This window comes from Sus scrofa, chromosome X (genome assembly GCF_000003025.6).
Source record: "Sus scrofa isolate TJ Tabasco breed Duroc chromosome X, Sscrofa11.1, whole genome shotgun sequence".
NCBI lineage: Eukaryota > Metazoa > Chordata > Mammalia > Artiodactyla > Suidae > Sus > Sus scrofa.
Window position 1 is genome coordinate 61,690,598 of NC_010461.5, and position 25,760 is coordinate 61,716,357.

General features: G+C 36.7%; 1 protein-coding gene across 11 annotated transcripts in view; it reads right to left on the reverse strand.

Annotated features, from left to right (window-relative positions):
* ATRX (ATRX, chromatin remodeler) overlaps positions 1-25,760 on the reverse strand; it is a 288,314-nt gene that overhangs the window by 106,570 nt on the left and 155,984 nt on the right. For all 11 annotated transcript variants that reach the window (XM_003360375.5, XM_021080085.1, XM_021080083.1 and 8 more), the window contains 5 exons: positions 11,352-11,493; positions 9,693-9,802; positions 8,616-8,762; positions 8,283-8,460; positions 788-925 (listed from right to left, as the gene is read on the reverse strand). In XM_003360375.5, the coding sequence (XP_003360423.5) occupies positions 788-925; positions 8,283-8,460; positions 8,616-8,762; positions 9,693-9,802; positions 11,352-11,493 (715 nt within the window). The remainder of the gene's footprint in view (positions 1-787; positions 926-8,282; positions 8,461-8,615; positions 8,763-9,692; positions 9,803-11,351; positions 11,494-25,760) is intronic.

A 25,760-nucleotide genomic window follows, 5' to 3' on the forward strand; every position in this document is an offset into this window, starting at 1 on the left:
AAGCTACTAGAACAGATTACAATGGGAAATTTCAATTTGTTATTTGCCAAATAACTCATGTCCCCTCTTTTTTTTTTTTATTTTTGGCCAACCCGTGGCATACAGAGCTCCTGGGCCAGGGATCAGATCTGAGATGCAGTTGTGCCATAGTTGTGACCTATGCTGCAGCTGTGGTAACACCTGACCCTTTAACCCACTGTGTAAGACTAGGGATCGAACCTGTGTCCTGGCATTGCAGAGACGCCATCTATCCCACTGCACCACAGTGAAAACTCTTTTAGTGTCACCACACACATACGAAAATGAGGGAAATTCACAAGTCACTTCCTAGGTTCACATCATCTATCCTCAGCCTCAGCAAACTGTATCCTCACATCGATTCAACACACCTCTCCTGCTCCAATCTCCACCTTCCTAAATTTCCTATCAGTACTTCTCCCAAAACTGGATATATTTTGTTTAAGTATTTCCTGAATAGTCACAAATGCATTTGTATTTTGAAAGCAATCATTAAGTCTTCTGATACTTTTCATATATTTTATATGCTTTATTTTGAATTTGAATACTCAAAATGGCACAGTGGCATATCATTCATATTTATAAAGCATTCCACTTGAAATAAATGGTATTCTTCAACAATACACTAAGATGGACGTATGTAGATCATGGTCAGAGACTATACTTGAATAAACAGAAGAGAGGCAGGTGACAAAGTGGCAAAAATATATCTGAGTATATACTGCTACAGAGCCAATACTCTATAGCATGACTACAGATATTGACTTACACTCAATTAGGTTATTTTGAAGTGGTGTTCCTGTTAAAATAATCCTCCTCCTTGATCGTATAGAATTCATAGCTTTTGAAACAGCAGATGCTTCATTTTTTAGAATATGGCCTTCATCACAAACAACAAAGTCAGGGCCTAGAAAAAAACATTTCATTAACGCATAATAAAACTAAAAATGGAATCCATTTAAGCAAAGTTAACACTTTTACAGTGCTGCTCTTGTGGGAAGATAAAATAACATCCTAAGAATAGTTATATTTTGGAGTTCCCATCGTGGCTTAGCAGTTAGCGAACCAAACAAGCATCCATGAGTTCGATCCCTGGCCTCGCTCAGTGGGTTAAGGATCCAGCGTTGCCATGAGCTGTGCTGTAGGACACAGATGCAGCTCCAATCCCACCCAGGTTTCTGTGGCTGTGGTGTAGGCTGGCGGCTAGAGCTCCGAGCCTGGGAACCTCCATATGTCACAGATGCAGCCCTAAAAAGACAAAAAGACAAAAAGACAAAAAAAAAAAAAAAAAAAGAATAGTTATATTTATCTGCTGTTTTATTGGGTTAATGTGGTACTAATTAGTATTAATTTTATCCCAACTGCAGTGTATTAAAGTACTACTATTGATGATACTTAAGGTCCTCTGAGTGAGGGTACAAAAATAAGTGAATAGAAATAATCATAAAGATAAAAAGATCCCAACAGATTTGGGGTAGTTGAAAAAAATAAATATCATTTATTACTGAAAAACAGTATGTAAAGACACATTTCAGCACTAATGTATCAAGTTAAAACTATCTGCTAAGAATACAAGCAATTTATATACACATGAAAAGACAAATTTAAAAAGTTACATTTTAAGAAATAATAATATAAATCACAACTGACCAAACAGAATTACCCATTTGACTTATTCCAATTAAGTAATACTCATTGCTGAAGAAAAATTAAACTGATAAAAGACAGCTAAACTAATTTTTACATGAGTATGGGGGTTGGGGAGAACACTTTCCAAACTATAAAAGATCTCACAGCTAAGAGTCACTCTTTCAAAAGTGACTCTCATTGAAATACCCTTATGTATTCTTTGCTAAAGTATCCTATAAATACAATTGGCTTTCTGGTTAACATATACACAAATTAAATACTGATTTAAACAACAGTAGTTGTTAAATTATCCCCTGTATGTTAGGCATTTGAGAAAATACATCTTCTACACAATTGCAAAAGTAACTGCTTCAGTAGGATTGATGATCAAATAACACAATTTTTATTCAGTATTCAGGTAGGGCTGCATAAATAAGATATATTTTTAAATAACTAATCTACTTTCTAAAAACTAAAATCTGTATCTTGCTCTGTCTGTAAAGACTATATATTATTTATTTTGAATTCTAAAAAGTTTCCTAAAAAGAAAAATTATCTTTTACACAAGCAATTTAAATGATTTCTGACATCTAATAGTGTTCACAAGTGTGGTAAAGCAGGTACTCTCATATAATCTAAAGTAGTATCAGATATTTTGGAAGACAAATATACAGCATCTATTATAATGTAAATTTTGTGTTCCCTTGACGCAAATTTCAATTTCTGGGAATGTATCCTCAAGATATACTTCCACAAGTACCCTAAGATATATAAAATACTCTCTGAAGCACTGTTTGTTACAGTAGAAAATTGGAAACAACTTGAAAGCTTTGTCATAGGGAGTTAATACAACTATGCTATAATGGAATGCTGTAGAAATTGATGATGTAGATTTCCATGTACTTAACCTTGAAAGATATACCAAATACCCTATTTATATTATTAAACAAAAAGAAGTGAATTGCAGAATCTATATTATGATCCCATATTTAAATAACCTACTCAAACAGGTTGATTTTTATCTATGTATACATATACGTAGTGAAGTAAATGATTAATCCTGATCCAAGAAAATTTTAGTCTTTGCCTCCAGCTCTATGAAGGTAACTACTATAAACTCTTGAAACATACTACCTGTCAAAAATTTGTTTACCTGAATAGCTTAGAAAATACCATATAGTCTATGCTAATAATTTGATGTAGGGCGAGGAAAAAGCAGTTTTGGGTTATTTGGCATCTTCTCAACCTCTGGAGGGGCTAGAGACTAAGATCATCCACATGAGTGGTCAACCATGTCTATGTAACCAAGTCCAAATTCTAGACACCAAGTCTGGGATTAGTGTGCCTGGTTGGGAATATTCTATGTGTACTATTACACATCACATCTGGGAGAAGTATGTGCTGTCTGCACAATTCCACTAATAGATTGGGCTTGGAACTCTGCTGGGCCCTGCCTTATGTGCCTTTTCCTGTTGCTGATTTCAATTTGTATCCATTCACTGTAATAAACTATAACCATGAGTATAATAGCTTTTTTGAATTCTGTGAGTCATAGTGAATTACTGGACCTGAAGGTAGCCTTGGGAACCAGCAAACATTGCAATATAAAATACATGCTTGAAAAAAAATATGACTTTAAAATGGGCAGAGGATCTCAACAGACATTTTTCCAAAAATGATCTACAAATGACCAACAGGTACATAAAAAGCACCTCAACATCCCTAATCATTAAGAAAATGCAAATTAAAACCATAATGAGATATCACCTCACACCTGTCAGAATGGCCATTATTTTTTTAAAAATGAGATAACAAGTGCTGGTAAGGAAATGGAGAGAAGAGAACCCTTGTGTACTGCTGGTGAGAATATAAATTGGTACAGCCACTATGGAAAAAAATAGGGAGGTTCCTCAAAAAACTAAATATATAACTACCACAGAGTTCCCATTATGGCTAAGTGGTAATGAACCCAACACATATCTACGAGGATACAGATTTGATCCCTGGCCTTGCTCAGTGGGTTAAGGATCTGGCATTGCCTTGAGCGGCTCAGATCTGGTATTGCTGTGGCTGTGGCATAAGCCTGCAGCTGTAGCTCCAGTTCGACCCCTACCCTGGGAATTTCCCTATGCTGTGGGTGCGGCCCGAAAAAGAAAAAGAAAAAGAAAAAGAAAAAGAAAAAAAGAACTACCACATGATCCAGCATTTCCACTCCTGGATATATAACTGGAAAAGCTGAAAACAATAACTTTAAAAGATATATGCACCCCAATGTTCATAGTAGCACTATTTATAACAGCCAAGATACAGAAGAAAACAAAGTGTCAACAGATGAATGGATAAAGAAGATGTGATACACAGACACAGAGACACACACACACAGAGAAGACTACTACTCAGCTATAAAAAAAGAATGAAATTCTGCCATTTACAGCAACATGGAAGGACCTAGAGAATATTATGCTTAGTGAAATAAGTCAGAGAAAGATAAATGCTGTATGATATCACTTATATGTGGAATCTAAAAAACAAAAATGAATGTACATAACAGAACAGAAAAAGACTCACAGATACAAAAACAAATAATGGTTACCAGTGGGGAAAGTAGGGGGGAGGGGCAAGATAGAGGTATAAGATTAAAAGATACAAACTACCATGTATAAAGAAGATAAGCAACAAAGGATATATTTATTGTATAGCACAAGGAATTATAGCTATTATAATAATTTTAGTATAGTTTGTAAAAATGCTGAATCACTATGCTGTAACCTGAAACTAATATGATATTGTAAATGAACTATACCTTAATTTAAAACAATTAAACTCTACATTACAAAGAATAAACTTTAATGTATGCAAATAACAAAGGAACTGACCTAAGTGAAATCAGAAAATGTTTGGAGGGAGTTCCCGTCGTGGCACAGTGGTTAATGAATCCGACTAGGAACCATGAGGTTGCGGGTTCGGTCCCTGCCCTCGCTCAGTGGGTTAACAATCTGGCGTTGCCGTGAGCTGTGGTGTAGGTCGCAGACGCGGCTCGGATCCCGCGTTGCTGTGGCTCTGGCACAGGCCAGTGGCTACAGTTCCGATTCGACCCCTAGCCTGGGAACCTCCATATGCCGCGGGAGCGGCCCAAGAAATAGCAAAAAGACAAAAAAAAGAAAGAAAATGTTTGGAAATTATAAAGCTATATTATTGCATCTGGAGTGAATAAGCAATGAGATCCTGCTGTACAGCATAGGGAACTATATCTAGTTACTTGTTATGGAACATGATGGAGGATGTGAGAAAAAGAATATATATATGTATGACTGGGTCACTCTGCTGTATGGAAGAAACTGACAGAACAATGTAAATCAACTATAATGGAAAAAATAAAAATCATTAAAAAAGAAATTATAAAGCTATAGACAAAAGCAATCATAAGCACTATACTCTAGTTGGTAAATTTGCTTCTGGAGGGTACAAGTTGACAATTCTGAAACTATTTTACATATATGAAGAGACTGGACAAATAAGTAAATGGATAGTGGATTGTTGGAGCCAAGATTCTCACTGTTGAAAAAGCAAGTAACAGAATAACAAAAAAGACTACAATAAACCCTATGATACTGAATTAAAGTCAAACACATCATTATGAAACCATGTATGCTTATGAACAGATGGATAGATTTGTGTGTATACTTGGATTTGTACACATATCACCTAGTTATGTCTGCTGAGAGAACCTAGAAAGCAATGACACTACAATAGCAACAAACACAACCAGCATCCAGATCTTGGTTCCTAAACACAATTTTTCAGTGAAAGGAACCATGCATGGCTCCTTGTTAAAATGGCTGATTCTGGGGCAAGGACAATGTAACATGATCTTAGAGCATCTTATAGTACCAGAAAGTAATGAAGTACTCAAAAAACTCAAAAGGATTATATATCAAAGGGATAAAAGAACAAAATTGAAGAGCTCCCAATGGCCAAAATGGAACAATTTGAACAAAATAAGTAACAGTGTTAGTTCTAACATATAAACTAATAATAGATGACTAGTATATACCGATATAAATCAATGACTGATTAAATAAACAAGTAAGAAGGAACAAATATTTCGTAAAGAAAAATTCTAAATTTAAGTGTAGATACTGCCCACTATAAGAGATGGAGCTTAATCTCTGGTCTCTCCCCACTTGGATTGGCTAAATGTAGTGACTGACTGCCAAAGAATAGACAGGTGAAAATAGTAACTCTACAGCAAAGAAACATGGCAAACACTACCTTAACCAAGTGATAAATGTTAATATCACTAGTGATTTATGTATGTGGATCTAATTTACCTGATTTAATGTTAGAAGAAGGGTACTATACCTCTGGTATATTATTTCGAAAATTTATAACCCCAGTTTAATCCTAAAAAAACAACAGACTACCGAACATCCTACAGGCTACTTGAACATTACTCTGACTGACAAGATAACAGAAAGTAAGAGAAAGATTAAGAAACTGTCATAAACCAGAGGAAACTGTGGACACATGACAAAGCAATGTGATACTACATGGGATCCTAGAACAGAAAATGGACAGTAATATTAAACAAGTAAAATTCAAATACAGTTTGGAGCTTAGTTAACGATCTATCAATTTCTTAGTTTTGACAAATCTACCATGGCAATAAGATGAATGGTGGTGGATTTGAGTGTAGGGTAAATGGTAGCTTTCTTTACTATCATTTCAATTTTTTGATAAACAAAAAAAGCATTCTAAAATGTTTTTATACACGTCACTAAATGGTACATGGAAATAACAAATGTTACTCTTCATGTTATGAGCTTTAATTTCTAACTATTTCCTCATGAACAAATCACATTATGCATCTGAAACTTGTTTTAAACTGTTCTAAAGAAACCTATGAAAAACATGCTACATTATTCACCAGCTTACAGTTCTCCGACAGCAAAACAACCACAGGACTATCAGACAATTATTTTAATCATAAGAAATGATAATTATTTAGGCCTTAACATTTATAAGGCCAGTTACTTTGGTACATGTTAATTACATCATTATCTTTTAAAAAAAGAGAGAAAGGGATACAAATTTTCACTTATAAGATTGATAAGGTCTGAGGATATAATTTATAAATAATATGGTGACTGTAGCTTATAACAATGTATTATAGAACTGTAATCTGCTACAAGAGTAGAGCATAAATGTTCAGACAAAAAAAAGCGAGAGAGAGAAAGAAAACTGAAGTTCTTATTGTGGTTCAGTGGGTTAAGGACCCAACACTGTCTCTGTGAGGATCTGGGTTCAATCTCTGGCCTTGCTCAGTGAGTTAAGGATCCAGCATTGCCTCAAGCTGCAGTGTAGGTCACAGATGCAGTTCTGACCCAGTGTTGCCATGGCTATGGGATACATCCCAGCTGCAGCTCTGATTTGACCCCTGGCCCAAGAACGTCCATATGCCACAGATGTGGCCATAAAATGAAAAAAAAAAGGAAAGAAAAAGAAAACTATGTGAGATAATGAATAATAGAAAGGGGGATATCCTTTCACAATGTATACATATATCGAATTATCACATTGTACACTTTAAGTATGTTACAATTCTACTTCTTGGTTAAACCTAAAAAAGCTAAAAAATAAAATTAAAAATTAAAAATAGAAAGGGGGGAGTTTCCATTGTGGCACAGCGGTAATGAGCCCGACTAGTATCCATGAGGTTGTAGGTTCAATACCTGGCCTCGCTCAGTGAGTTAAGGATCCGGCATTGCCACAAGCTGTGGTGTAGGTTGCCGACGTGGCTCAAATCCCGTATCATTGTGGCTGTGGCATAGGCTGGCAGCTGCAGCTCTGATTCAACCCCTATCCTGGGAACTTCCAGATGCCGCAGGTGCGAACATAAAAACTAAAAAGATTAAAAAAATAAAAAAATAAACGGGGGCAAAGCCATGGATTCTAAATAATACTGTTATTTTGGCAGTGAAAAATCAGAATTTCTCAATAAATATCTAAAGCATCAACAGCATCTTAAAATAATTAGATATGACAAGATAAAGCTTGAAGAGGAAAAAATGTAGAATACAAATAACTAAATATTAGTTTTGCAGATAGTAAAACTTGCTGCTTTTCCAAGTGGCAAATAAGGATCAAATATTTGGATCTTGTATCATGAGGATTACTGTCATAAGGCTTGACAGCATTGCAAATACTACCCTTCCATAGTGATGACCATTTAAAAGCCAGGGGAAAAAAATTAAACGAGTCTTCTAATGACGTAAAGTTGGGAAAGAAATCTACGAACTGTTTTCAGAGAGAGAGCTCTTATAACTGTCTAATATTCAGACAGAAGAATCTGCAATTGTGACATAAGTACCTGGTGCAATTTTAATTGTTTACAAGGTCTACCCTGAAATCCTCAAACACTTCCAGACTCAGCAAGTGAACTATGAACACCTGCCAATATTAAAGGTGATTTCATCTTAATGAAATTAAGAAACAAAAAGAGGCAAAAAAACTGAAGGATAAATGAAACAAAACCCAGCTACTTAGTAGTTGCTCAATTAGTATTTATTAAATAAAATATAAGCACACATTTCATCCAACTTGCTTCCTTATCTCAGTGCCTGTTAACACCTTACCTGGATCAACCAAAGCTTTGTTAAATATTTCTTTAAGTTTCCTACTCTTCACATTCCTTCCTTGAGCAAGATTTCTGTACATCTCATAGCCTATGATCATAACACCACCGTCTTCTTGCCACCTCTGCAGCATGTAGCTTCTCTCTTGAGGACGTTTCACAGTTGCTAATTCAGAGACCTTGTGTGGGAAAATAAAGATTTTTAAAGGTAAGAATGTATGAATACTAAATATGTCCACTGAAATATGCATCAATGGTCATTACAAATCTTTTCCTTTACTATATGAATTTCATGCAGTTGTCTTGATAATAGAAAACATTTAAAATATGATACCTCAAGTTTCTCATCATCTTTTAATCCCTCTTGCCACTTCTCAAATTCATTCATCCAATTCAAAGCAGTATTAAGAGGACAAACCACTAAAGCTGTGCTGAAATCCAACTTGTCACACAAAAGAACTGTATGAAGAAAACTTACCACCTATAAGAAAACAAATTAAGTTACCGCCTTCATTTAAATATCTGAAAAAAAGTTATTGAGGAAATTTACAATTTAATAGTTGGGAGTTTTTTGATTTAAACAATAAAGCAACCAACCAAAGGTCAAAATTTCCAAACCAGGCAAATTACAGGGAAAGAGATATAACACACAAAAAGAAGGAGTTCCACTAGATGATATATAAGGTCCTTATAACTCTAAAGCTCCATGACTCTATGATCAATAACAACAATAAAATGAATATAAGTAACCACACCAACACAGCTACTAAGTCCCAAGTTCCTAGTTCCTGAGAATGTCCCTACAATCTTAAGAAAAATACCACTGCCCACTTAGAAGAGAATTGTGTTATAGAATATTTTTCCATTGTAAAGTGCTCTGATATATTCAATCTATAATAGTTGTCTTATGGTTTGAAATTATATACATATAATATGTATTAAGATATATATATATATTCACTGATTTCGCATCTCTGCTACAAACTCCTTGCAGTCTTCCTACATTCAGAAGTGTAGTATTTTAATAGTGAAAATATATTATATTCTTATTACCAAAGAATCACAGACTGTTAAAAAGTTGTAAAGGAAGTTCATGACTACTTCACAATCTTTGCAGTTATGCCTAACCACATTCCTTCACTTCATTAGAATCGCTATGGTTCAAATACCACTTCCTAAAACATATTTTCCCTCTCTATTCTTAACATTTATTATCTAAAAGTACATATTTCTTGTTTTGATTTATTAAAATCTCTCTCTCCCACCAGAATATAAGCTTCTTGAAGAAGAAATTTTGTTATTCTTGTTTATTGCTTTATCTCTAGCCCCTGTAAATGTCCCTGGGTCACAAAAATCCAAGATATATTCTTGAATTAATGAATGCACAAGAATAATACCTTCATGTTCTTACCTGTAAAGTCTTACCAAGGCCCATGCAGTGGGCAAGAATGCATCCTGAACCTGGAGATTTCTTTGTTTTTTTTACAGACTCACAGCAGCAATCCCACATAAACTGAACACCTAAAAATGAGAGCTTCATTAAGTTCCACTTAAAGGCCCAAGTTAAAAAAAAAAAAAAAAAAAAAAACGGAGTTCCCGTCGTGGCTCAGTGGTTAACGAATCCGACTAGGAACCATGAGGTTGCGGGTTCAATCCCTGGCCTTGCTCAGCGGGTTAAGGATCCAGAGTTGCCGTGAGCCATGGCGTAGGTGGCAGACACGGCTCGGATCCTGCATTGCTGTGGCTCTGGCATAGGCCAGCAGCTCCAGCTCCAGCTCCAGCTCCGATTCAACCCCTAGCCTGGGAACCTCCACGTGCCAAGGGTACCGCCCTAGAAAAGGCAAAAAGACAAAAAAAAAAAAAAAAAAAAAAAAAGAAACCCTTCCTTCATAAGCACATCAACAGCATTATCAAAGCTTCTAAGAAACAGATTTTTTTAAGAAGAGAGAGAGAAAAATCTCTTAAATGTAAATAAGATTTTCTTTTAATCCCTACTAAGGTTAACTAGAAAAAAAGATAGCAAGCACAAGGACACCACAGGGTAAATTTCTTTCACTCATCTAAGCTATCACAGAAGACCTTCTCCATTCCTTGGGCTGGTCCAAAGAGATATATGAATAATCTAAAATAGAAGCTTTAACCAAAGAGGAATAGATTCCTACCAAATATACTTTAAGTTTTATTGAGTCAATCAGGAAAAAACAAAAACAAAAAATAAACCACCCCACCCCCAAAATTAATCATTTCTCCCTTTATTCAACACTAAAAACTGAACAAGGGGGCTTGCTACCTAAAAAGTTAAACTACAGAATTTCCCTTATGAATTTATTCACATACACACTCAAAATTAACTTACTGACTCCACTCTGACAAAGCACAAGATAGGGATAATTTGGTATCTTTCCAAAACCAATGTAGGGAATATGATTAACAAACGTACTTGAAAAAGCATTTCCTAAAGAAGGCTTCTAGCTAACTGTAGTTCTCCCCATCCCACAGCTGCCCTTTGCTAACCATTGCAGATAGGTGAAATCCACTTGCTATATATACCCATTTGTGAGTGGCACATACTTCCTCTTTTATAACACCCATTTTCTTTGCAATCATTCAATTTTGTTTTTCATCATTTGCTTATGCACCCCATAAGGGTAGGGATCATATTTTTTTTATTTTTATTTTTTTGTCTTTTTGCCTTTTCTAGGGCCACTCCCACGGCATATGGAGGTTCCCAGGCTAGGGGTCTAATTGGAGCTGTAGCCACCGGCCTACACCAGAGCCACAGCAACATGGGATCCGAGCCACGTCTGCAACCTACACCCCAGCTCACGGCAACGCCAGGTCCTTAACCCACTGAGCAAGGGCAGGGATCGAACCCACAACCTCATGGTTCCTAGTCAGATTCGTTAACCACTGAGCCATGACGGGAACTCCACAGAGATCATGTTTTTTTTTGCTCACCAATAAAATTAACTCCACTATTTAGTGGAACATAAGGCACATGGGAGAAACCAAATATTGGTTAAATATAAATTTTAATTAAAAATTCTTTAATCATCTAATAGTTTCTTACCATCTACTTGATGAGGTTTCAATTTGATAACCATATTTCTATGAACCTGCACTAAAGGTTCTTTGGTTTCTTCATCTTCATCTAAAACCAACTTGGTTGTTATTGGACACTTGGTGGGTGAAGCATCTTCAATTTCTATCACCTTCAAGAAAGGGAATTATAAACAGTTAAGGTCATGGAAATCTTTCAAGCAATAGTGGGAATATGAATCTTACTAAGGGAAATTTTCCAAAACATAGATACATCTACTTCTGCATCACACATCCAATATTTTGGTTCAGTAAGACAAGGACAGATCCCAAGTTTACATGTTCTCCAAAATCAAAAAGCTCCAAAAGACATTAGTTCATCATTTAGTAATTTAGTTCACCAGTTCTCACCTTCAACCTCAACACATGATAGGCAGACCTGTGAGAAAAGTAGTGCTCTAAATCTGCAGCATCACTATTAACATTCTACCATTAAAATCTGAATATAAAAAGAATGAAAAATATAAAACCTTTGAAATAAAAAAAAATTTTGAATAGATACATGATTCCCAAATGGGGATGGTTCTATTCTAAAGGACATGTGAAAATGTACAAGGGCACTTGTGGTTATCACAATGACTAGTCAGGAGTGTTATTTAATGTAAGCATTGAGGAATGTAAATATACATGTTCTACAATGTGTAAGATAGTCCCAATCAAGAACTGTCCCACCAAAGATTCCAAAAGACTCCCACCAAAAAACACTGTAAGAGTTCCCTGGCAGCTCAGCAGGTTAAGGATCTGGCATTGTCACTGCTGTGGCGCAGCTTCAATCCATGGCCCGGGAACTTCCACATGCCACAGTCCCCCAACCCCCGCAAAAAAAAAAAACACTGTAAATATGTGTTGTGAAAGGGAAAACCTTTTAGAAACACTGGTTTGAGAACTATAGGCTCAAAAGCATGGCAAGAATATATAATACTCTCTAACTACAAAAGGGAAACAATTATCTCAAGTTTCTTATTTAAAAGAAAACTTGAATATAATACATATGAACACACATGCCTACATATATCCTGAAGGCAATCTGTTACATAGTATACTCAAGAGCTGTATAAAGTATGTACAATTATTGCCATTTTACCAATAAAAAAAAGTTAAATAACTTACAGAAGGTCATACAATCATTAAGTATCATAATACTAAGATTTATACCCAGAGGATTAGGCTCCAGAATCTATGCTCTTAACCACTATGCAATATTACTGTAATAAAGGAAATCCTTGTGCAAAATGTTTTATGGTTCCACTAAAATCAATAAAGATTTGTGATTTTTAAACTACAGATATTATGATGCTTAAGGAATAAAATTTTAGTATTTTTTTTCTTCTTTAGAACTGTAACTAGGAATGAATGGGTTAGTTGACATTCATTACAGAAAATTTCAAACACAAAGTAGACAGAATAGCATAATGAGCCATTACCTATTATTCAGCTTTTAAAATTAGCAACTTCCAGCCAATTTTGTTTCACTGATAGCCTCCCATCCACTCCCCAACTCCTCAGATCTCATAAATGATTTTGAAGCAAACACAAGCAAGCATGTTATTTCAGCTTTAATGTTTTAGAATATCTCTTTAAAAGGACACTCACTCTTTTTAAAAGCATAATTAAGTCACAAATTTGTAATAAATCACCTGAATAGATACTGTACTTAAATAAAACTGAAATTATATATAAATCAAGATTAATACTAGAAGACAGTATGGTGGGTATAAATAGCACAGGCCAGAGTTCCCGTTGTGGCTCAGTGGTTAATGAATCCGACTAGGAATCATGAGATTGCAGGTTCAATCCCTGGCCTTGCTCAGTGGGTTAAGGATCCGGCGTTGCTGTGATCTGTGGTGTAGGCCACAGACAAGGCTCAGATCCTGTGTTGCTGTGGCTCTGGCGTAGGCTGGCGGCTACAACTCCAATTGGACCCCTAGCCTGGGAACCTCCATATGCCGCACGGGAAATGACCCTAGAAAAGGCAAAAAAAAAAAAAAAAGACAAAAATAAATAAATAAATAGCACAGGCCATTTAGATTCCAGCTCCAATTCAACAAGTTACTTAAACTCTCTTGGTTTCCTCACATGCAAACTAGGATAGATTATAAACAACCCCCATGTGGTTGCTGTGGAGATTAAATAAGGCAAAAAATACAAAATATAGGACATATACTAATATTCACTAAATTTTTATTGTGTTCTAACTTGGATGTATCCCAGCTTCACGTTGCTAGGGCAAAGCGATTAGTGAGAATGGAAAACTTTCTCTAAAGTTTGTCCTGTGTGCAAGGTGCGGTAGGAAAAATCCTAAAATAGACTCCAAGATTTACACCCCCTGGTGTAAACACCCTGTATAATCTCATCCCATTGAGTGCTGTTGAGATCTGTAAACATGGTATCATTCTATATTTAGTGACTGGGTCACCAATTGGTTGGGTTTGGTTTAATAAAAGGGGGATTCTCCTACTGGGCCACACCTAATCAAGGTAATCCCTTTAAAAAACTCAAGTATAAGAGATGCTCTCTTACTGTTCTCGAAGAAAGGCAAACTGCCACGTTGTGGAAAGAAGTGTCTAGTAGCTAAGGACCTCATTACTACAATTACAAGGAACTGAATTCTGCCAACATAAGAGCTAGAAAAGGACAGAAAGTCTTAGATGAAAATTGAAGTTCTAACATCTTAATTTCAACTTGGTTAGGTACTGAGCAGAAGACCCATTAGAGCCCAATTTCTGCTGATGAAGATTAAGGACCATGCTGCATGATCGAGTATAAAGGACTAAATTTACCCTCCTGCTGTAATCAATTGGAAAAGTAGATAAAATACATGAAACAAATACTTTCAGACTTTGGATAACAGGCATGAATAGGACACTGATACCTGAGAGAAGCAAAACCCTTGAACAAGGAGGGTCCTATTCCTCCTTGATTACTGCCATAGGACACATACCTATAAAATGTCTTCCCATGCTAAAAAGAAAAACATGAACATAGTGGGAAAAGAAATAAGATATAAAAGCCAAATAGAATTCCTACAGACAATAAAGAAACAAAACAAAAAGTATCTAATATGAAAAGCTCACTGAATGAGAAAGATCTTGCTTGAAGATAAAGCAAGAGAAAGTAACTAAAATGAAATACAGAGTGGGAAAAATGAAGCAACCAGAGGAACAATATCTAGCAGTCTACTACATATGTAAATACAGGCCCATTGAGGAAAAGCATAGAAAAACTTATCTGAAAAAATAATGGTTAAAATGTTCAAAAAATTTGATGGAAACTATAAACCCACAGATATAACAAGTTAAAGGAACACCAACTAGGATCAAAACTAAAAAAAAAAAAAAAATTCCTGAAGGTTAGTGATACAAACTCTTTAAAAAAATCATTAAAATATCTAATCTTGGAGTTCCCGTCGTGGCGCAGTGGTTAACGAATCCGACTAGGAACCATGAGGTTGCGGGTTCGGTCCCTGCACTTGCTCAGTGGGTTAACGATCCGGCGTTGCCGTGAGCTGTGGTGGAGGTTGCAGACGCGGCTCGGATCCCGCGTTGCTGTGGCTCTGGCGTAGGCTGGCAGCTACAGCTCCGATTCGACGCCTAGCCTGGGAACCTCCATATGCCGCGGGAGCGGCCCAAGAAATGGCAAAAAGACAAAAAAAAAAAAAAATATCTAATCTTGTTTTTTGGACACAACCAAAACATGCAGAAGTTCCCGGGCCAGGGAGAGAACCTGTGCCACAACTGTCAACAGAGCCACAGCAGTGACAATGCCAGATCCTTAAACTGCTGAGCCATGAGGGAATCCCAATATCAAATCTTTTTTAAAAAGAAAAAAGGACAGAGTTCCTGTCATGGCTCAGGAGAAATGAATCTGACTAGTATCCATGATGATGCAGGTTCAATCCCTGGCCTTGCTCAGTGGGTTAAGGATCCAGCACTGCCATGAGCTGTCACAGACACAGCTTGGATCTGGCATTGCTGTGGCTGTGGCATAGGCTGGTGGCGACAGCTGTGATTCAACCCCTAGCCTGGGAACCTCCATATGTCACTGGTGTGACCCTAAAAAGTCAAAAAGAAAAAAAAAAAGGACACATTACATACATGGGGGGACAAAAATAAGAAAGACTATAAACAACGTCATAAAGAAGCAACATCTTTAAATGGATGAAAGAAAAAACTAATAACTGAGAATTCTATACCCAGAGATTAGAACTTTCAAAAGTGAAGGGGAAAGATAGATGTCAACAAAATGGAAGACAAAGAAGCTCTAAGCTCTCACTTCCACATAGAAATAGGAAGGCAAGGTGGAAGGAAGGGAGAGAGGGAAAAATTTTTCTTAAAAAATCAGAAACGGGAGATCCCCATCTAGCTCAGCAGGTTAAGGACCCACTGTTGTCTCTGTTAGGATGCAGATTCGATCCTTAGCCTCACTCAGTGGGTTAAGGATCCAGTGTTGCAGTAAACCGAGGCATAGGTCACAGATGTGGCTAAGATCTGGTGCTGCCATGGCTGTGGCATAGGCCCCAGCTGCAGCTCCAATTCGACCCCTAGCCCAGGAATTTCCATATGCCACAGGTGCAGTTGTAAAAAGAAAAAAAAAAAATCAGAAACTGTCCGAACCAACTTTGTCAGAGTTCTGGAAAACAGTCAAAGGTTTATATCAACAAAGTGAATATCCAGTCATGAAACAGCTATCTTCAAAATAGTAGGAAAGTTCTGTGGTTTTTTTGGGTTTTGTTTTGTTTTGTTTTTTGCTATTTAAAGGCCGCACCCACAGCATATGGAGGTTCACAGGCTAGAGGTCAAATCAGAGCTGTAGCTGCCAGCCTATGGCATAGACACAGCAATGCAGGATCCAAACCACGTCTGCAGCCTACACCACAGCTCAAAGCAATGCCAGATCCTTAACCCACTAAGCAAGGTGAGGGACCAAACCCACATCCTCATGGATCCTAGTCAGGTTCGTTAACCGCTGAGCCTCAAAGGGAACACCTATGGTATTTTTTATTTGCCTTTACCCCACTATCTCCTGGTAAGGTGACTGTCTTATTCTTAAAACAGAAGCAGCCTGGTTGACAAAGTGGAAGAAACACAGCAGAACTTATTTGCAAATTATTCTCTCTCTCTCTCTCTCTGTATGTGTGTGTGTTTTGCTTTTTAGGGCCACACTCGCGGCATAGAGACGTTCCCAGGCTAGGGGTCAAATTGGAACTACAACTGCTGGCTTACGCCACAGCCACAGCAGCGCAGGATCTAAGCCACGTCTGTGACCTACACCACAGCTCACAGCAACACCAGATCCTTAACCCACCGAGCGAGGCCAGGGATCAAACCCGCAACCTTATGTTACTTAGTCAGATGGGAACTCCTGTGTGTGTATTTTCATTCTAATCTTCCTGAGGATAACTGAAGGAATGACATAAGACTCTTGTCACTGTTTCACCCAGCTTGAAATTCTGGTGGGAAAAACAGAAAGAAGTACTTTAAAACAAACAAACAAAAAAGCTACACGGCAACTATAACCCACAGATGCCAGGAGCAAGACATTCTAGGTGGAAACATACAATTGACCACCTAAAGCCCAGAGAAGAAGCTAGGATGAGAATCTTTTGAATTTAGGACAGCAAAATATATAGGAGAATTTAAAATGCCATGTGTATGTCCAGGTAAGATACATGTTCAGAAAAAAAGCTGAGAAGACTAAGTTTTAACCTCAGAGGAATCCTTAGCTTCATTACAAGCCTAGTAAATATTGAATGAATGTCCCAGTACAGCCCTAATCTGCAAAGACTAGAAAAGGTCAGGCATTCAAGGAAATATCTTCCAAAACATTAATAGAACATTAGTGAAAGAAACAGGCCTTCCTTCAGCAATGAGGCAAAACAATAAACAAATTTTCCAAAAACAGATGAGGAGAGTCTCAAAACAATCAGACTACTATAACTAAAGAACAAAACCTTGGGGAGGGAGAGAACTTAATCTGCAATTATCACATTATAATAGCCAAATGTCCAATTTACAATTAAAAACACCCCACAAACCGAACAATGAAACAGAAAAATATGGCCAATTTCAAAGAACAAAATAAAACAACAAAAATCATCCCTGAGAAGTTCCCAACAGACATTAAAGCAACCATCTTAAATGTGCTCAAAAACCCAAAGGAAATTGTAGATAAAATCTAAAAGAAATCGGGAAAACAACATATGCACAAAATGGAAATATCAACAAAATGCATAAATTAGAAAAAAAATAGAAAATCTGGAACTGAAAAAGACAATAAGTGAAATAAATTTAAAAAGCCTCCAGATATGAGCAGGCAGAAGAATTATCAACTATGAAGAGATCAACTGAAATTATCAAGTCTAAGGAGCAGAAAGGAAAAAGAATTAAGGAAAATGATAGGCCAAGAGACTTACAGGACACCATTAAGCAGATCAATATATACATTATAAAAGTCCAAGAAGAAGAAAAGTAGAGGCAGAAAGGGTATTTGAGGAAATAAAGAGCCAAAACTCCCCAAGTTTGGGTAAAAACAAGGACCTGCAAATTTAAGAAGCACAACAAAGTTGAAGTGAGATAAGCAAAAAGACACACAGATTAATAAGCACATTATAATCAAACCCATGTAGTAGAAAAAGGGAGAAAATCTTGAAAGTAGCAAGAGAGAAGTGACATCACATAAAGGGATCATCAGTAAGACTATCAGCTTATTTCTCATCAGAAACTTCAAGGCCAGAATGCAGTGCAATAATGTATTTTAAAGTATTGAAAGAAAATAACTGTCAGCTCAGAATTTTATATCAAACAAAAGTATCCTTCGAAAGAGAGGGGGAAATTAAGACATTCTCAAACTGAGAGAATTCATTAAAAATAGACCTACCTTGAAAGAAATGCTAAAGGGAAGCCTTCAGGTTGAAATGAAAGAATGCTATGTAGTAACTCAAAGATGTATAAAGAACTAAAGATACATGGAAAAAACACATACTGGGCAAATATAAAACCCAGTGTTATTGTAATTTTGGTCTGTAACTCCAGGCTTACTTACTATAGAGTTTAAAAGACAAAACCATAAAAAATAATTACAAACATGTATTATTGGGGCATAAAATATATAAAAACAAAATTTGTGACATGACTAATATACGGGGCAATGGGGTTGTATGAGACTAAAATTTCTGTACACGATGAACATTAAGTTCATTCAATTTAAACTACATTGTTATGACTTTAGGATGTTATATGTAATCCCATGACAACCACAAAGAAAATATCTATAGATGATACACAAAAGAAAAACGAGATGGAAATCAAAATGTGTCATGGCAAAAAATCAATTAAACAACAAAGGGGGGACGGAAATGATGAGCAAAAAAGCAGTAAGACATACAAAATTAGCAAAATAGATGAAGAAATCCCTACTCCTCAGTACTTAATTTTGTCTACAAAAGACTCACTTTTTTTTTTCTTTTTTGACAACACCACGTCATACGAACTTGCTGGGCCAAGGATCAAATCCGAGCCGCTACAGCTGTGACAGACACTACAGATGCGGCAACACCAGATCCTTAACCCACTGCACTACAGGAGGAACTCCAAAAGACTCACTTTCGATCACAAGATACAAAGAGGTTGAAAGTGAAAGAAAGGAAAAAGATATTCCATGCAAATACCAACTAAGAAGACTGAGATGATGATACAAACATGAGACAAACAGACTTTAAGTCAAAAAGAATTATAAGAGCCAAAAAATTATATATTGACAGAAGAAATCAATTAAATGAAAGATATAACAATCATAGGGAGTTCCCGTCGTGGCGCAGTGGTTAACGAATCCAACTAGGAACCATGAGGTTGCAGGTTTGGTCCCAGCCCTTGCTCAGTGGGTTAACGATCCGGCGTTGCCGTGAGCTGTGGTGTAGGTCGCAGACGTGGCTCGGATCCTGCGTTGCTGTGGCTCTGGCGTAGGCTGGCAGCTACAGCTCCGATTCGACCCCTAGCCTGGGAACCTCCATATGCCGCGGGAGCGGCCCAAAGAAAATAGCAAAAAGACAAAAAAAAAAAAATCATAAACATAAATATACCAAAAACAGAGTCCCATACTACATGAAACAAACACTGACAGAACTGAAAAGAGAAATAGACTGTTCTACAATATTAGCTTGAAGACTTCACACCCGACTTTCAATAATGCATAGGAACAAACCATCTAAAGATCAATAAGTAAATAGAGAACTTGAACAACTGCTCAACAATAGCAGGACACTAATTTCTGAAGTGCACATGGAACTTCTCAAGGAAAGACCATATGTTAGGGCACACACACACACAAAAAGACACTGAAATCATAAAAACTATCTTATCCAATCATAATGGAATGAAACTAGAAATCAATAACAGAAGGACAGTAAGAAAAAGGTAAATACATGTAAATTAAATTAAACAAGGGAGTTCCTGTGGTAGTGCAGCAATATCGAACCTGACTAGTATCCATGAGGATGTGAGTTTGATCCCTGGCCTCACCCAGTGGGTTAAGGATCCAGCATTGCTGTGGCTGTGCATAGGCCAGCAGCTTTAGCTCTGATTTGACCTCTAGCCTGGGAACTTCCAGATGCTGCAGGTGAGGCCCTAAAAAAAAATTAAATAAAACACTTTTAAATAACCAATAGGTCAAATAAGAAATGATACCAGACACTAAAAAATACCTTGAGACAAATTAAAATAAAAACATATAGATTTACAAGGAGATCCTGCTGAATAGCATTGAGAACTATGTCTAGATACTCATGTTGCAACAGAAGAAAGGGTGGGGGAAAAATGTAATTGTAATGTATACATGTAAGGATAACCTGAACCCCTTGCTGTACAGTGGGAAAATAAAAAAAAATATTAAAAAAAAAACATAGAATACTGAAACTTCTGGGATTCAGCAAAAGAAGTGCTAAGACAGTTTAATGTATGTGTTTAATGTATGGTAAACACATACATTAAAAAGGAAAGAAGAAAAATAAATAAAATAAAGGAAATAAGATAACAAATCAAGAACTTAACTTTACACTTTAAAAAATCAGAAAAAGAGCATTGTAAATCAATTATAATAAAGAAAATTTTTAAGTAGAGAAAGAGGAAGAAACTAAACCCAAGCTAGTAGGTAGAAGGAAACAATATATTAGAGCAGACATAAAAAAAACAGAGAAAAGAAAAAGAGCAAATCAAAAAAAAAATCAAAAGTTGGTTCTTTGAAAAGAATAAAATTCACAAATCTTTACTCAGATTAAGACAAAAAGAGAGAGGACTGAAATTATTAAAATCTGAAATAAAAGTGGGGACATTACTAGAAACTTTACAGATACAAAAATAATAATGAAAGAATACTATGAACAATTATACAACAAAATGGATAGCCTAGATGAAATGGAAAAATTCCTAGAAACACAATCTACCAGAACAGACTCAGGAAGGAAAACAAAATCTAAACAGACTGCTAAACTAGTTAAAAACATTGAATCAGGAATCAAACTTCCAACAGAGCCTAGGGCCAGATGGGCTCCCCTGGTGAATTCTACCAAACATTTAAAAACTAATTAATACCAAATTTTCTCAAACTATTCTAGAAAACTAAAAAGGAGGACATTTTCTAATTCATTCAATGAGACTGGCATTACCCTGATTCAAAATTCAGGCAAATATGCAGATGCAGCTTGGATCCTTTGCTGCTGTAGCTCTGGCGTAGGCTGGCAGCTACAGCTCCAATTCAACCCCTATCCTGGGAACCTCCATATGCTGCGGGGGCAGCCCAAGAAATGGCAAAAAGACAAACAACAACAACAACAACAAAAAAAAAAAACCCACAAACTTTGGAGTTCCCGTGGTGGCTCAGTGGTTAACGAATCTGACTAGGAACCATGAGGTTGCAGGTTCGATCCCTGGCCTTGCTCAGTGGGTTAAGGATCTGGCGTTGCCCTGAGCTGTGGTGTAGGTCGCAGATGCGGCTCGGATCCCCTGTTGCTGTGGCTCTGGTGCAGGCCGGCAGCTACAGCTCCGATTGGACTTCTAGCCTGGGAACCTCCATATGTCACGGGAGCGGCCCAAGAAATAGCAAAAAAGACAAAAAAAAAAAAAAATTCAGGCAAATAAACTACAAGAAAACTACAGATTCTCTAAGAATATAGATTCAAAATTCCTCAAGAAAGTACTAGGAAACCAAATTCAGCAGCATAATAACAGGGTTATACAAATGGCAAAGAAATAAATCATCATAATTTAGGATTTGGGAATGATGTCTTAAACATAACATGAAAAATGCAGTCAATGAAAGAAAAAACAGATAAATTAGACTTCATCAGAATTTCAAACTTTTTTGCAAAGAATACTTATCAACAGAATTAAAAATTATCCACAAAATGGGAAATATTTGCAAATCACATATTTGATAAGAGATTAATATGCAGAATATATAAAGAACCCTTACAGGAGTTCCCGTCATGGTACAGTGGAAACAAATCCGACTAGGAACCATGAGGTTGTGGGTTCGATCCCTGGCCTTTACTTGGTGAGTTGAGGATCTGGCATTGCCGTGAGCTGTGGTGTAGGTCGCAGATGGATCTGATGTTACTGTGGCTGTGGTGTAGACCAGCAGCTATAGCTCCAATTCGACCCCTAGCAAGGGATTGTCCATGTGCCACAGCTGTGGCCCTAAAAAGCAAAAATACATAAATAAATAAAAATAAAATAAAAAATTAAAAAAAAAAGAATCCTTACAACAATAATAAAAAAGCAAACAATACATTTTTAAAATGTGCAAAGGATTTGACTAGCCATTTCTTCAAGGAAGATGTATAAATGGCCAATATGCACATAAGATGCTCAACATCATTAGTCATTAAGTAAATGCCAATCAAAACCATAATGAAATATTACTTCACATCCATTAGGCTGGCTATTACAAAAAGGAGGGAGGGGATGGAAGAAGAGAAGAGAAAGAAAAAGAAAAGAAATGCCATAAAGATGCAGAGAAATTGGAACCTGCATATCCTGCTGCTGGAAATGTAAAATGGTACAGCTGATGTGAAAAACAGTGTGGCGATTCTGCAAAAAACACAACCAGAATTACTGTGTTTCAGCAATTGCACTTCTGCATATATACCCAAAAGAATGGAAAGTAGGAACTTAGATATTTGTACATCCTTGTTTATAGCAACATTATTTACAATAGCAAAAACTGGAAAAAACCTAAGTACCCATCAACAAATAAATGAATAAATAAAATGTAAATGCACACAATATATTATTCATCCGTAAAAAGAAATAAATTTTTGTTTTATCTTTTATACGGCCACACCCATGGCATATGGAAATTTCCAGGCTAGGGGTCACATTGGAACTGCAGCTGCTAGTCTACACCACAGCCACAGCAAGGCAGGATCCGAGACACATCTGCAACCTACATGACAGCTCATAGCAATGCCAGATCCTTAACCCATTGAGCAAGGCCAGGGATTAAACCCATGTCCTTATGGATACTAGTTGGATTTGTTAACCACTAAGCCACAACGGGAACCCCTAAGAAATAAAATTCTGATAGTTGATACAATATGGATGAATCTTGAAAACATTCTGCCATGTGAAATAAGGCAGACAAAAAAAAAAAGGAAAAATATTGTATGATTCCATTTATAAGAGGTACCTAAAATAGGCAAAATCACAGAGACAAAAAGTAGAAAAGAAGTTAATGGGAAGAAGGAATGGGAATTTATTGTTAAATGGGTATAGAGTTTCTGTTTAGGATGATGAAAAAGTCATGAAAAAAGATGGTGATGATGGTACACAATATGTATTGCACTGAACTATATACTTAAAAATAGTTAAAATGCTCAAAAAAAATTTTTTTAACCGAAAGAAGTACAAACAAGAGAAATCATTCCAATATGCAACAGGAACTACAATTTAGTGAAAATTCTGAAACAACCTAAATGTACCTCAAAAGATTTAGGGAGGGGAGGATTGACAGTGGTACAGATAAGCTGTGTCACAGTTAAAGGCAGACACAACCTAGAGAAGACAGAACAATATCCAAACATTAAGTAAAAGGAAAAAAGACAAGCTGAAGAAAACCACACAAATACCTACATTAGATCTATGCATTCCATAGTATGTCAAAAACAAATATACACTGGGAGTTCCCCTTGTGGCTCAGTGGCTAACGAATCTGACTAGGAACCATGAGGTTGCGGGTTCGATCCCTGGCCTTGCTCAGTGGGTTAAGGATCTGGCGTTGCCCTGAGCAGTGGTGTAGGTCGCAGATGCGGCTCGGATCCCGCATTGCTGTGGCTCTGGCAAAAGCCAGCGGGTACAGCTCCGATTAGACCCCTAGCCTTGGAACCTCCATATGCCACGGGTGCGGCCCTAAAAAAGGCAAAAAAATTAAATAAATAAATAACAAATATACACTTATGATGAGTACATTTCATTCTATGTAACTTTTACATAAAAATAAAAAATTTGGAGTTCCTATCATGGCACAGTGGAAACAAATCCAACTAGGAACCATGAGGTTGGGGGTTCAATCCCTGGCCTCACTCAGTGAGTTAAGGATCCAACATCGCCATGAGCTGTGGTATAGGTCGCAGATGTGGCTCAGATTCCATGTTCCGAGGCTGTGGTGGAGGCCAGCAGCTGTAGATCCAATTAGACCCCTAGCCTGGGAACCTCCATATGCCAGAGGTGCAGCCCTGAAAAGAAAAAAAATAAAAATAAAAAATGGAAATAAATATGAATTCTAGATAATGATGTGCAAGCTAAAGCATTTAGGTTAAGTGAAATGATGTATACGACTGCATAAAAATATAATGGTAGATTATTAGATAAATAGGAATGTAATAAACCAAGTACAGTAAAATATTAACAGAAAAATCTAGGACATGAGCTTATGAGAAATCACTGAACTGTATAAACCTTCCTATATATATGTTAGAACTTTTCATACTAAAATGTTTGAAATAAAGTTGGTGTGACAGGAGTTCTGGTAGTGGTGCAGTACAAATGAATCTGACTAGGAACCATGAAGTTGTGGGTTCAATCCCTGGCCTTTCTCAGTGGGTGAAGGATCCGGCATTGCCGTGAGCTGTGATGTAGGTCAGACGCAGCTCAGATCCCACATTGCTGTGGCTGTGGCATGGGTCAAGAGCTGTAGCTCTGACTAGACCCCTAGCCTGGGAACCTCCATATGATGCAGGTGCAGCCCTAAAAAGACAAAAAAAAGAAGATGGTGTGACAGTATTACCATCACATAGAGTAGGTTTCAGATGACGGAAAATTACCAGCAATAAAAAGGGACATTACTTATTGCTAATGAGTCAATTCACTAGAAAGGTATAACAATCCTACATGTATATGTACCTAACAATAGAGCTTCAACACAAATAAGAAAAAACTGAAAGAACTACAATAAAAAAATAGCAAATCCACAATTATACTTGGAGGCCTCACACTGCCATCTCAATATGAGATAGAATATCATCATGGATATAGAAGATTTGAATGTATTCAGCCACCATAACCTAACTGAAATTTACAGAATACTTTACCCCACAACAGCAGAATATATACATGAAACATCCAAAAAGATACATCATTTTCTGGGTCATAAGGAAATTGAAAAGATTCTGAATAGAGTAAAAGTGAAACACAAAACATCAAAATTCATACAGTGCAGCATTTAAAACAGTATGCAGAGTGGGGAATTTTTTATCTTTAAATATATATATATTAAAAAAGGAGCAAGATCTAAAACCCACCTTAAGCACCTTAGAAAAAGAGCAAAATAACCCAAAGAAAAGTAATAAAATGAAAATAAAGAATAATTCATTGGAGTTCCATCATGGCACAGCGGAAACAAATCCGACTAGGAACCACGAGGTTGGGGGCCTTGCTCGGTGGGTTGAGGATATGGCATTGCCATGAGCTGTGGTGTAGGTCACAGATGCAGCTCGGATCTGATGTTGCTGTGGCTGTGGCTGTGGCTGTGGCTGTGGCTGTGACCGGCAGCTATAGCTCCAACTGAACCCCTACCCTGGGAACCTCCACATGCCATGATGTGGCCCTAAAAAAAAAAAAAAAAAAAGCAAAAAAAGAATAATTCACTGAATTAGAAAAAGGTGAAACAATAAAGGAAACCAATAAATCCAAAGCTGTTATTTTCAAAAAGATAGCAAATTTAATAAACTTCTAGAAAGACTAATAAAGAAAAAGAAGACACAAATTATCGATAACAGAAATGAAAGATGAGATGTCATGACAATGGTGATAAAAAACAAAATAAGGGAATATTATGAGCAAATATACACAAATAAATCTGACTACTTGAAATGGACAAATTCCTCACAGAC